The sequence below is a fragment of the Macaca thibetana genome, chromosome 14 (assembly GCF_024542745.1).
Source record: "Macaca thibetana thibetana isolate TM-01 chromosome 14, ASM2454274v1, whole genome shotgun sequence".
NCBI classification, from domain to species: Eukaryota; Metazoa; Chordata; class Mammalia; order Primates; family Cercopithecidae; genus Macaca; species Macaca thibetana.
Window position 1 is genome coordinate 69,899,210 of NC_065591.1, and position 14,240 is coordinate 69,913,449.

The window sequence follows — 14,240 nt, forward strand, 5'->3', positions numbered from 1 at the left end:
GGGAGGCTGAGTGCTGCTGTTCAGTGTTGAAGGCACCCTGACCTCCATGATCTCTGCCTCCGGGGCCCTGAGAGCTCTTACTGTCCCCCCAACCTCTACTCCAGGCACCTTGCGGTGGGGGCTTGGGGAGCTCGGCTGGAAGTCCAGGGCCAGATAATCGACGCTGCCGGTGCTCTTCTTAGGGGCAGGACTGTTGGTGCCACTGGGAACGGGAGATGCAGACACTGGGTTTTGCTGTCACAAGGAGGAAAAATCCGTGAGTGTAGAGAACAGACTAACCCACTACCCAGAAAAATACCTCTGGGAGTAGGAACACTGGTTCCCTGAGCCCTACTCTGACTCATGCATCATGCTAAGGACTTTTCATGTTCTCATTTTAGTCCTCATGACAATCCTGTAATGTAAGTATGATTACTGTTGATATTGTTTAAAACAAATATGAAACTGTGGTTCACTTTACTTTCAGAGAAGTGACTTTGCCTGTAGTTGCACAGCTGCTGAGTGATGGGAATCAGGTCTATTTTCTGACTTCCAAACCTGTGCTAACCCCTGTGCCACACTGTCTCCTTTATAGCACATCAGGCCAAGTCTCATCAACAGGGGCTCTCCTGAGACACCCAGCCTTTGCTTGCTGGCGCTTAAGAAGGGAGCACATTTCCTTTATGCACTGGAAAGTTTTCTTCTGTTGCACCAAATCAGCCCCTCTGAAACTCCCACCTGTGGCCTGGAGTGGGGTAGTCACCCCAAAGCAGCTTGCTCCCCCACCTCGCTCCTCCAAGATCTGAACAGGCTTTATCTCCAGGCTGCACAAAGCCCGCATTTCTTCAGATGACACACTCTGGGATCCTGTCCATCCAGACTCCTGCTGTAGCAAAGCACCACCTCCTCTAGGACTTTCCTGAAGTCTTATTCTAATGAGAAGGTGATAGTCCTGTGTTCTGTTTGTTGGCTGCTTTATTGGTTGGTAATTCATTCTTTCACTGTCTATGCAGTGACTACCAGGTGCTGGGCAGTTATGCCCTTAATGGAAATCTCAGGGAAGAAATATCCTCCTCTGCCGGTGCTGATAGCTCTATTACGGCCTCACCAAAGTGAGTTATGTGCATGTATGCCTCTCACCGCCGAGGAGGTACCTCCAGCACTGACTATCCAAGGGCACACAGATCCTGCCACCTGTGTCACTGTCATGAGAGAGGCAGGCCCCTGCCCTTGAAGACCATGACTTCGTTGGGACAGGTCTCATGTCTTCCTTACATCTGATGACAACTCCTACTGCTTGATAAATAGGTGCTCAAGAAGGGTTTGTAGCAGGAGACGAAATCATGAATAATACAAGGAGTCCCTGGGCAGAGGTGAATTAGCTAAGCTGGGAAGTGGGGAACTGAGCGGTGGGTCCCAGGGGACTTTGATAGGAGTCATTCCAGCGAAGCCCGAAGGACTCACCATAGGGACGTAGTTCTCTTCGCTGTCTCCTGAGTCTGTGCTGGTGATGCTCTGGGTGGAGATGGGGCGGCAGTACTGGGAGGAGCTGGAGTTGAAGGTGTGGCTGTTGTGGGAAGGAAGAATCAACACTGGGGAAGCAGCATGGCTGCTGCCCTGTTTCTAGCCTACAGCTGAGCCCTGACCCTCACACACCCAGACCTCAGCCATTAGAGCTGCACACTCCATCAGATTAAGATCTGATATAGGGCAAGTATAATTATTCTCTTATATAGCTGAGGAAACCAAGCCACAAGAGATCAAGAGACATGATCAGCTAATGATAGCGTTAGCATCAGAATCCAGCTGTCCTGGCCCACAGGCCAGCTACCATTTCACTCATCTTCTCTAATGGGCTGACTCCAAGCTCCCACCCCCACACATAGGCACTCACCTGGCCCTAGACCAAGACTTGGTGATAGGTGACTTGAAGGGGAGTTCATCGATGACAGTGTTGTTTCTCAGGTCAAGTGGTGTTGGCTTTGCTGGAGCAGGAAAAGAAAGTCTGGTAATCAGCCAGTAATAATGCTACACATACACAACTTATATATAACACATGAGCATGTTTATAAAGGCCTGCAAAGTCATTCCAGTTTCACACAGGGAAACTGATGCTCAGCGAGGTTATATAATCTTTGCCCATATTGATGGGCCTTGAAGTCATGTCTTCACGCTCCAAATTAAATATTCTTTCTGCTGTATCTACGGTAATTATATTTTCAGAATCAAAAATGAGGACACAGGGTTTGACAACAGATTCTTCTCCCTCGATTTATGACTTCATTTAAAAATAAGAGACTATATATAAAGATATATTTATATATAATACAGATATTAACATATATTTATATATACATATATATTTACATACATTTTCTTTGAGACAGGGTCTCGCTGTGTTGCTCAGGCTGCAGTGCAGTGGTGCAATCTCAGCTCACTGCAACCTCTGCCTCCTGGGTTCAACTGATCCTCCTGCCTCAGCCTCCCTAGTAGCTGGGACTACAGGAGCCTGCCACCACGCTTGGCTAATTTTTGCATTTTTAGTAGAGACGTAGTTTCACTGTTTTGGCCAGGCTGGTCTCAAACTCCTGACCTCAGGTGATCCACTCGCCTCAGCCTCCCAAAGTGTTGGGGTTACAGGCATGAGCCATGGCACCCAGCCAAGAGACCATATTTGAAGTGGAGATGGTCACTGTGACTACTCTCTGCTGCTCCTGGCCAGGTCTGTGCAAGCCACAGTGGAGGAAGGTAGATGCCACAAGGGCCTGAGGGCTTCAGTTTCACATGCTAAGATTTGAATTCCCTATTGGTCAGACCCACAGGGGGCTATCTCTGCCCAGCTATCCTACTCCTCCCTTTGAATCCTTGCCACTAATCCAAGACCAGGAGAGTTTGAGATCACAGCAGACTGGTAACTTGCCTGGTCTACATGCAGGGAGCACAAACCTGACTTTACTGAATGCCTGCTGTGTACCAAAGTACTATCCTAGATGCTCTCCTTCACAGCAAACCTGGAAGGTAGGAATTACCATCTTCATTTCACAGATAAGAAAACTGAGACTCAGAATTTACATGATTTGCCCAAAGTCACACATCCCAAGGATCCACATGACCCCTAAGCAAATGGAAAGAGTCCCTAGCTATTGTCCAGAGATGGGACAGGGGAAAGAATGGACTTACCTTTCCGATCAGGTTTGAGGTTGCGGTTGACAGGGGGTGGCTGGATCTCACTTCCTCTGCTGGGGCCTCGGTGCATAGGAAGGGTTGTTGATGGGTAGCCAAGTGAGTCAAAGTGATGGGCCCCTGGGCTCATTGGGATGTAGACGCTCTGGGAATTATCACCTGCTCGTTCCATGGCCAACAGGGTGGAAGAACCTGGGTTCATGGGCACATAGTTGTCTTCAGAATTGGTGCTGTCTGATCGGCCCACAATCATTTTCCCTGGCTAGGGAGAGGAACAGTGAAAGAAATACAGCTGTTACTAGCAAGAAGAAACAGGAAGTAGGTAAGACTTTGTAAACTAGGCAAGACAAGTCATGACTGGGTTAGCTACACTTTGAAGCTGTAAGGGAGACCCTGGGGAGACCAAATAAGAAAGCAGAGTAGTGGGAGGTTAAGGCAGTTGGATCACTTGAGGTGAGGAGTTCGAAACCAGCTTGGCCAACAAGGCGAAACTTCCTCTCTACTAAAAATACAAAGCATTAGCTGGGCGTGGTGACATATGCTTGTAATCCCAGCCACTCAGGAGGCTGAGACACGAGAATCGCTTGAAGCTGGGAGGCTGAGGTTGTAGTGAGCCAAGATCACACCACTGCACTCCAGCCTGGGTGACAGAGCGAGATTCTGTTTCAAAAAATAAAAAATAAAAGGAAGCAGAGTAGGAGACAAGAATATATGAGGTCTGTGGGCCCCTTCAAGCCTTCATGATCCTTTGGCATCCACCAATAATTTTTGATAAATCTAGAGTATAAAATATTCTTGGTGACTGGGTCCACTTGGCTTTCTGGATGCCTGACCAACACCGTGGGTAGCATAGTCCATAGACTGTAGGTTTGGTTCAGGACCTGCCCTCCACCTCAAGTCCAGACTCACCATTGGCAGGTCAGCATCTCGGGCCCTGGATCAGAACAAGGAGCATATTAGGAGTCCTGGCTCTGAAAGGTGAGGTCTGGGGCCAGTTGTGTTTCCCCAGTCCAGGTTCCTAAGTACCTGGGGCTCACTCCAGGCACCTAGGGGACCACCAAGCTGCAGTTGGAGCTTCTACAGAGTTGTGCAATACAGCACCCTTAGCTATAGCCTTCCTCTAACTCTTGTTCTACGTGCCCTGACATACAACTAAGCTGCTTCTGCCTTGGTTACCTGATTTCACTGTCTTTCCAGTGGGCCTGAAGCCAAGCCTTGGTTTTCTTGCCTGACACGTTGGAGAACTGTGTTAGCATCTTCCAGAGGGCAGCCTGGGATCCTGCTCTCAAGCCATAATTCTGCCACTTAGCATGACTGTGAGTACTACCCTTGCCTGGAGTCTCACACTGCAGCCTCCCTCCTACATGTGAGGCCATGTGGGTAAGGTTGTTGCCTTAGAAGATCCCCCACCGTGCAGCCTGGGTCTATTGCATTCTAGACCCTCTGCTTACCTATAAGGTTGGTGAACCTTGTAATCCAGTCTACCTTAGCACATACATTTCTTCCGGACTAGAATACTTGTATCTTACTTGTCCAAAGACTCAACGCAGGGTTCTGAACTGAGACAAGAACTTGGGCAGGGTCTTAAGATGGAGATGCCATCACTTTTTTGGGGTTGTGCTTTTAGTTCCATAAGGTGTGGCCTTTTACCTAACCAGGCCTGCCTGAGGACCCCTGGTTAACCCACACTCACCAGTAAAGAGCCGACTCCATCACTCATGGATTCAGCAGACCGGCCTGCACTCTCTCCACCACGCTGTGGGTACTCGTAGGTCTCACAGGAAGAAGCTGACAGAGGAAGGAGGATCCGTATGTACTCATGGTTGATTCATGTGTTGACACTTCCCCATACCCTCACCACTGTGGTTCAAGGTCTTACTGATACTCCAGAAGATACCACTCTCAACCCCAAATGATAAGGAATTTCTTCGAACACATCACTCCTCAGTTCAAAAATCCTCCTGGGCTTCTAGATGTAGCTCCAATGTTAGCATCTGCAGAGAAGCCATCCTTGACTACTCTACCCTCATCTATGCACCTCTCCTTTGACTCCTATAGCACTCACCTGTCCCACTCACCCCAGCCATCACTTCTCTGAATACCACAGTAACAATACTTGTCCTGATTTATATGTGTTGGTTTTATTTTCCCAATGAGATGTAAGCTCTGAAGGGCAGGAACATGTTTTATGTATGTCTTTATCATCTCAGTTCCAAAGCACAGTACGACTGCTCAAGTTGTTGATGGATTGAAAGGCGGCAAAGAAGTCTAAACCAGGAGCTGGGACTCTAGGGTCTGAGTCTCATCTCTGGCACAATGACTCTGCAACTCTGTTTAAGTCTCTTAACTGTCATTGGCCTCATGTGAGATGGAGACAAGGAGGTTTTGTCCCACCAACCTCTCTGCCTGGCTTAAACAACAGGATGGACAAGAAAAGGCTTTGCGAGCTATAAAGCAAGATGCAAAATGAAAGGAATTAATATTGTTCTATTTTTTCATCATACAGAGGAGGTTATATGCAGAGTTGGAATACTCTCAGTGGAAAACAAGTAACAATAGAATTTAGGTACTTCAAAAAAAATTTTGACTTCAACCAAAGAGATTCAAGTATGATTCAGAAAATATTCTTAAGATCTCATTTTGCTTTAACAGTCTGTTAGTCCACACAGGTTTCACTCTAGTTTGGACTGATCTTCTAAATTTATTTTTTAGATCTTTGGTTTGATTTATAAATGAAAAAATATAATGATTTGGACTTCTAAACCCATAATGTTATACTGTGGTTAGTCAAGAATGTCCTATTCTCCATTAGAATATTAACTTCTCCGGGACTAGCTCTGTTATACAACTGCTAACAGCCTCCTGTGCTGGATGACCCAACTGGTAAGTGATCTGGGTAGAAGACACCTACATTTGTGAGTATCAGTGACCTAGGTGGTTCATAAGTTCCCCTCGGCCACAGATGACCAAGGACTACCAAACTATTGAGAACCCCTGTGTTACCTCCTCCTCCCTCTGAGTCTCAGCTAGGGCTTATACTGACCTCGGTGAAGTCGGCTGTTGTCCATTGCAGGGAGGGTGTTGCGTCTGGGAATGGTGGCAGCGACAGATCTGCTATTTTCACTGATTGGAGGTCTCTGCTGAGGACTACCCCATCGAGGTGTTTCTGCCTGACTTGGCTTGGGGGGGCGGGGTGGGGGAGCTATGGCTGAGTCTCCAGGAGTGGCCACTGTCATGGCATTATGGTTTTTGTCCAGAGTGAATGTCCTAGGGATCTGGTAGGCTGAGAGTGGGGTGGCCGGAACATCCATATTGTCTACCAGGAGGTCCCCAAACTCCCGGCACAGGGTGTTGCTGGGTGTCTTAAAGGTGTACACATCCTCATTATCTGTCTCGGAGCCTGTGAGGCTGCCCTTGGTGTGGCCATGGGAGGCCAGGCTGCGGGGGAGGTCGTAGGTACTGTCTCTGAATTCTGTATTGTGCCGGCTCGGCTTGGGAAGGCTATAGAAGCCATGGACTTGACCACTGACCCCGTTGACACAGTGTCCATTGCCCTGGGCAAGTTTTTGTACAGCCGTGTCACTTCTCATGAGAAAAGAGGCTCTGGTGCCCTGAGAAAAGCTGGCACTCCTAAAAGAGAAAGAAGGGAAGGGGCAGGAGGGTGAGACAAGCCAAGGACTGCCCCCAAGGAGACAGGCTGGGATGTTCAAAGCCCCATGAAGTTAATTGATGTGGGCAAAACACAGGATGAGGAGTCAGGCTAACCTGAGGTTTACCTACAATTTGCCAATTACTAGCTGTGTGACCTTGAAGCAAAGCACTTTCTCAGGAGCTAGGACTATAGGTTTAGGCATCTGTAAAACAGTGACTAAAAGCATATTTTGAAGGTTGTTTAGATATTAGACTCTAGTACATGAATGTTTAAACAATGTTAGACTTCATCTGTCCCCCATCTCCAAATGGCAGTTATTAGCGGGGGTTATAACCCCCACTCCCTGACCAGGTATCAATAAGCCAGTTGGACTGCCTATCTGTTCATTGTTTTAAGTACCACAGAATATGCACATTCAAATACAAATGTTGTGAGACAGTGGAAAGAACCTTTAAGTTGATGACAGGAAACAGCAAACAAGTCATTTCATCTCTCCGAGTCTATTCTGCCACTGTGAAACTAGCCCATGGGTATTGATGTTGTAAGTTACAAAGAATTATTTGGGTCAGGTGCAGTGGCTCATGCCTGTAATCCCTGCACTTTGGGAGGCTGAGGTGGGAGGTTCACTTGAGGCCAGGAGTTCAAGACCAGCATGGGAACATAATAAGACTCCATTGGTACCAAACGAACAAACAAACAAAAAAACAAACTAGCTGGGCAGGGTGCTGCACACCTGTCGTCCTAGCTCCTGAGGGGGCTAAGGCAGGAGGATTGCTTGAACCCAGCAGTTCGAAGTTAGAGTGAGCTATGATCACACCACTGCATTCCAGTCTAGTAAACAGAGTGAGACCCTGTCTCAAAAAAACACACCCCCCAACACAAACAACAAACTATTCAAACGTAAGCTATAGATTTATTTTCTACAATTATTTATGGTTGGTTGAGAGGCATTTTGAGGGGAAAGATCTCTTTCCAGAGATCTAGAAATCTATAGGAAGAATGGTTTCCTGTTTGGGAACCATATTCAGGATAGAAAAAGTTTTGATTAGTACATTTTTAAATTTAGGTTTTGGGCAATAAGGCAAGCAGTAAAAAGAGATGAGAAACAAGAGGGGAGACTTGTGTTAGGTTCCAGTACTGCTACCGATATGCGCTGTGCCTCCTCTCTCAGGTGTGACCTAGTTCGTCACAATGATTTCTAAGGGCCCATCTGGCCCTGATGCGCTGCAAAAGCCCTTTGCTTCACAAGAGTGGTTTTCAAACTAGATTCTATGTTCTCTGTAGGTGCTTTGGGAAATTGGAGGGTGAGGTTCTGAGCAAGCAGGGATTTAGGTCTGCTTCTTTAGCTTTTATATGATGATTCTTCATAGGATTTCACTTGGGGAAAAAAAGAATCAATCCTTTGTAGCAGTGATTCTCAGCCTTTTGGAGGCTGTAAGAGTTTTTAAGATTCTGGTCAAAAGCTCTTGAAGTGTCTCATCAGAAAAGGCAAATCTCAAATGCATATAAGCTTGTGGGGGCTGTCATACATAGCCCTCTGAGGCCAATCCCTGGACCTTTCGCCTTACAGAAGCTCTCTCAGCTCCTGAGGAGTTTGTTATTTACAGATGTGGCCACCAGATGGTGTTAGAAAATACAGGCCAGAGCTCAGAAAGAGGAAACAGGTGTGTAAGCCAAGCTTCCTCTCATGTAAACTGTACCCATGATGGCTAGGAGTTCCAGGTCAGTCTCCAAACCTTCACTGATGCTCCTCCCTGGGCCTCTGCACTCCTCCTCCCTTTCTGTTCCATTCCACACACATAACCAGGCCCACAGCCAGGGGCTCGGATGATTGAACATCTAGCCTTCAGATAACGTAGTGTTCGGAGGAGAGGACGGGGTGGCGGGGGGAGCTAATGGTAGACATAAGGTGTTAATGTTGTATGCATTTTTTTGGTGCCTTTCATTTTGCTTTTTTTTTTTTTTTTTGGAATTTCCAACTCTCTGTTGGATGCGCCCATCTGGATTTGTTCATTTTACATTTACTGATGTCCTAAGTTCCATCTGGGCCAGGCAAGAGGGATACAGAGATGCCACCTGCCCAGTGAGGGGTGGTCAGGGAATGTCACAGTAGTGGAGGAGGTGACATGGATGCAAATCATTAGTCAAGTAGGGGTGAGTATGTAGCTGTTGACAGTTGGTATCAGCCCTTGGTGGGGTGGTGGTAGACAACGTCAGGGAAGCCTCCTTCAGAGATGTTATTATCTTGAGTGAGTCTGGAAGGATAAGCCACAACTGGCCAGGCAGAAGGCAGGAGAAGGGAAATGGTGTTCTAGTTGAAAGCTCAAAGATGTAGAACACAACCTGGCAAGTTCTAGGAACTTGAAGCTATTCAGGCTGCAGCAAGCACATTAGAAGGCAGGGCTGAAAGAAGACAATGCAGGCCAGGACTGAAGGGAATAGGGAGCCTCTGAAGGATTTCAAGGTGGCAATGGGGTTGCAAGAGCATCACAGGTACCCTGCAATAACCTTCAACATAGTCAAGAACAAACTCATCATCTTCCTCTGGAACTCTTACTTCTCCTCCTGACTCTCTTATTTTGGGAATGGCACCAGCTACTTAAGCCAGAAACCTGGGAGTCACCCACATTATGATTTCTGCCCAGGGCCTCTCTGATCCTTCCATCCTACTACTATTTACTTTCCTAACTTCCCAGTGTAAACATTTTCAATACTGCCTCAGTGCTTCAGGATTAAGCCCAAACTCCAAGGTTTATCCCAACTCATCTCACCAATCTTTTCTCTTTAGTTCCCTTTTCCACTCTAGAATCCAAACCTAACTTTGCAGTGTCCCCTGTGTGCCCCAGTCAGTCAAGCATTGGGCTTTGTTGTGTTGTTGGGCTGTGTCTGGAAGACTTCTTACCTCAATCTGGCAAGCTCCTATTCCATTTATCCTTCAAAATCATCTCAGAGGACACATCTTTCAAGGCCATTCTTACATCCTCTACCTCTAAGCATTGCTTAACTTAATCACTTGCTTAACTTTGTTCTTGGAGCAGGGAGCAAGTGTTGCCTATATTAGGCACCATTACTACTTATCTCTGCCAACAGACTGTGATTTCCTTGAAGAAAGAAACTGTGTCTTACTCTTTTTTCTCTCCTTAGCACCCAGCTTAATGCTTGTTGCAATATAAATAATGAATAAATGTCTGTTGTAAGTAAGCAAATGAATAAACAAAAGTATGGGGCTGCCACCCCTTTTCCTGGGCTTGGCCCAAACCTTCTGATCAGCAGATCAAAACCCTTCCTCTGTAGAACCCACTAGCTTATGTTCCAACTTCCTTCTACCCCAGCATCGTCCCGTCTCACTCACAGAACTACTCACTCATCCCTAAACATGTCCTGTGTAGTCTAAACTTCAGTCCTGTTCTCGCATTACTCACCTCCCTGTGGAATGCTTCCTTGATACATCAACATTTTACACAAAGTCCACAAGAAGCCTTTTCACTCTACAAAGGTATTACGGGGTCCCTAATTCTCCTTTTTACGGTAATCATTCCTTCCTCTGTGCTACCCACAGCACTCTGTGCTTCCATCACAACACTCACCTTATTCTGCCTTATGTCAGTTATTCAGGTCTGTGTCTTTCCACTTCTACCAGACCATATGCTCCTAGAAGGCAGAGGGCCATATCCTGTACCCTGGCATAGTGCCAGGCATATGATAGATAATAGTGACACATGTTGAGGGAGACTGATTATTACCTCAGTAACCAAGTAAGAGGAGTTGAACAAGGGACTCTTGCCCAAAGTTACATACTCAGAGGGTAGGGAATTTGTTCCAGCACCCAGGTCTCTGGGCGCCCCCGCTGCGCAAACCATGCTACAGTGTGCTCCCTTTGGGCAATAATCCAGATGGGGAATTCCAAATACTCAGCAGTCCTGTGGCCTTTAGTATTTTCCTGTAAACCTTAACTGAGGCCTATGTCACTGTGATGACCTGAGTTGCTTTTGTGGGATGGATAATCCACCCGGACGTGGTGGATTTGGAGAGAGGCTTCCCTTCCAGGGCTGGGCTTACAGGAGCCTTATAAAATAGGCAAGATCCTATGCCATACATATCGCATGTGATCTCATTTTAAATCATCCTAACAGTTCTGAGACACACCTCTTTCTTTTCACATTATCAGATGAGGAAAACAGTAAATGGCAGAGTTGGTGCAGGAAGATACTCAAACACAAGTATGTAGGGGAGCTCCCCGGAGGCAAGAAGAAGTTTGAGAGAAGATATTCCCTCGAGTCAGCTGTGCCAAGTGCCTTTCCTTTCCATTCCTGGCCAATGGCTCCTCCGGAGGCTAGAGAGGCTACTGTCATCACACTGAATCACACAGTCTCTCCCTTGGCTTTTTTTTTTTTTTTTTTCTTTTTGGTGATGGAGTCTCACTCTGTCTCCCAGGCTGGAGTGCAGTGGTGCAATCTTGGCTCACTGCCACCTCTGCCTCCCGGGTTCAAGCAATTCTCCTGCCTCAGCCTCCCGAGTAGCTGTGATTACAAAAGCATGCCACTGCACCTGGCTAATGTTTGTATTTTTAGTAGAGACGGGGTTTCACCATATCGGCCAGGCTGGTCTCGAACTCCTGACTTCGTGGTGCGCCCGCCTCGGCCTCCCAAAGTGCTGGGATTACAGACATGAGCCACTGCGCCTGGCCTTCCCTTGGCTTTTAAAAATGGTTTTCTAGTTTTTCTAGCCACTTCATTTTGTACTTGTTTTTCCACACATTTTCATATAATTTTATATACCAAACTATATGATGATTTTGCTTTTTTCTATCCCACTGGATTTCAATAGCCCTAATGATGAAGGACTTTTGATTTTCAATGAGTATGTTCCCATTTAAGGGTAACTTAATATAAAATGCTTGTAAGTAGATTAACCACCATTTAGAGTTCTGTAACTGTCACTGGCCATTGTTTAAGAGGTCATTTGAACTATCCTCTTGCATTTGACCCATTCCAAATGGATTCTTCCTGTGAAAGAAGAAAACTCAGAAAACTCTGTGTCACATATCTTTGTGATGAGGTGATCTTTGTATCTCAAACCCTTCTGGCTGCAGTTCTGAGCCAATTTTGACAGGGCTCTCTGGTTACAGAGTAAAGCTGTGTATGTGAACGAAAAGTTGTATATTTTGCCTTTGGTCAATCAAAGCCTCTGGTGGATGAGTTAGGGAAGACTTGGAAAAGATTAATGATGGGTAAGCTCTCGATTGACATTTCTAATTTTACCATTTACCCACCATCTTTCTATAGAGTACTGCTGCAGGATCATTGCTTCTGGAATCTCATCAATGAAATTTCACTCCCCATAACCCTCACCAGAATTATGGCTTTTCAGGGCATGTGACTCACATCAATCTGTTACAGGTTTAATAGCCTTCTTGAAATAAGACGACAGACACTGGCTAGAATCCGGAATGAGGCCCCAAAGGCTGGAGGACAAAAATAAGTCCAGTGAAACCAATTTGTCTTCAAAGAGAAAAAGAACTCTTATTTGTCTTGACTCTGCCAGTTCAAAACTCTTTCAATTGGCAATAGATATTATTCTGAGTAGTTACTTATTTTAGCTCAGTGGAAGACCTGCATTTTGAGAACTGAAGTTATTTTAGCAGGAATACATATTATCTAGTACTTGAAGGAAAACTAGTGGCTATTATTGCAGTAAAAGTGATGATAAATACATAATTCACAGTTTTATTTCTAAGGTGCTTAATTTACTGTATCTTTAGAATCAGGTTCCCACATAAATGAAAAAAGAGATAGAAGACTGGTATTAGTAGCGTCAGTAATCCAATCAGACATAATTATGTCTAGTCTGTGCTATGCAGGGATGAATGGGCCAATTCACTTTATACTCCCTACTCAAAAATAACCTTATAGGATTACTTTGGAGATCATATGAGGTACGCAATGTAAAAGTGCTTTGTAAACTTTAAAGCATCATTTCTTTTTTCCAGAGCACCTAGTATATAATGTGAATGTTAGAGGAAACCCAGGATTAAAGCCTCTTCATATACTTACCAATACTTGGCAGGCACTGTTAACCGTTTTTTTTTTTTTTGAGACAAGGTCTGGCTCTATTGCCCAGGCCGGAGTGCAGTGGTGTGATCTCAGCTCACTGCAACCTGCGCATCCTGGGCTCAAGCCATCCTCCCACCTCAGGCTTCTGAGTAGCTGGAGCTACAGGCATGCACCACCATGCCTGGCTAATTTTTTTTTGGATTGTTTTTGGTAGAGACGGGGTTTCACCATGTTGCCTGGGCTAGTCTCAAACTTGTGAGGTGAAGCAATCTGCCTGCCTTGGCCTCCCAAAGTGCTGGGATTACAGGCATGAGCCACTGTGTCTGGCCTGTTAGCCATTTTTATTTTAGCCCTTCCAGCAGAGGTAAAGCAGAATCTCACGGAGATTTTAATTTGCATTTCCCAGATCACTGAACATTTATTCATGTGGTTATTGGACATTTCTGTATCTTTTTGTGGTGAAGTATCTGTTCAAATATTTTGCCCACTAAAAAAAAATTGGATTGTTCTCTTCTTATTGAGTTGTAAAAGTTCTTTATATGGACCAGAAACAAATCCTTTGTTAGATATGCGCGTTGAATATTTTCTCACATTTTGTGACTTGTCTTTTTTTTATTTTATTTTTTATTTTTGAGATGGAGTCTTGCTCATCTGTTGCCCAAGCTAGAGTGCAGTGGTGTGATCTTGGCTCACTGCAACCTCCACCTCCTGGGTTCAAGCAATTCTCGTGCCTTAGCCTCTCCAGTAGCTGGGACTATACGTGAGCACATTCATGCCTAATTTTTGTATTTTTAACAGAGGTTTAGCATGGTGCTTCATCACGTTGGCCAGGTTGATCTCGAACTCCTGGCCTCAAGTGATCTGCCTGCCTCGGCCTCCCAAAGTGCTGGGATTACAGGTGTGGGCCACCACGCCCAGCCCATTTTGTTTTCTTAAAGAGGCCTCTTGAAGAACAAGTTTTAATTTTGATAAAGACTACTTTATCATTTTTTTCTTTTATGATTCTTGCTTTTTGTGTCCTATATAAAAATCTTTGCTTACCTCAAGATCATGGAGATACTTTCTTCTAGAAGTTTCTTTTCTTTTCTTTTTATTTAAATACAGGGTCTTATTCTGTCACTCAGGCTGGAGTGCAATGGAATGATCTTGGCTCCCTGCAGTCTTGATCTCCGCCAGGCTCAAGTGATCCTCCCACCACAGCCTGCCCAGTAGCTGGGAATGCAGGCACACGCGACCACGCCCAGCTACTTTTTGTATTTTCTGTAGAAACTGGGTTTTGCCATGTTAGGCAGGCTGGTTTTCAACTCCTGAGTTCAAGCAATCTGCCCTTCTTAGTCTTCCAAAGTGCTGGGATTACAGGCGTGAGCTACTGC

At 45.7% G+C, this 14,240-nt stretch overlaps 3 protein-coding genes across 3 annotated transcripts in view; all 3 read right to left on the reverse strand.

The window, feature by feature from the left end:
• The window catches only part of CLNS1A (chloride nucleotide-sensitive channel 1A), an 820,929-nt gene that overhangs the window by 615,318 nt on the left and 191,371 nt on the right, over positions 1-14,240 (reverse strand). The window lies entirely within an intron of this gene.
• Positions 1-14,240, reverse strand: part of KCTD21 (potassium channel tetramerization domain containing 21) — a 540,409-nt gene that overhangs the window by 47,012 nt on the left and 479,157 nt on the right. The window lies entirely within an intron of this gene.
• The window catches only part of GAB2 (GRB2 associated binding protein 2), a 210,826-nt gene that overhangs the window by 4,914 nt on the left and 191,672 nt on the right, over positions 1-14,240 (reverse strand). Inside the window, exons 4-9 of the mRNA XM_050757470.1 lie at positions 6,206-6,792; positions 4,856-4,950; positions 3,160-3,424; positions 1,874-1,964; positions 1,444-1,546; positions 109-234 (exon numbers count right to left, since the gene is read on the reverse strand). Coding sequence (XP_050613427.1) covers positions 109-234; positions 1,444-1,546; positions 1,874-1,964; positions 3,160-3,424; positions 4,856-4,950; positions 6,206-6,792 — 1,267 coding nt within the window. The remainder of the gene's footprint in view (positions 1-108; positions 235-1,443; positions 1,547-1,873; positions 1,965-3,159; positions 3,425-4,855; positions 4,951-6,205; positions 6,793-14,240) is intronic.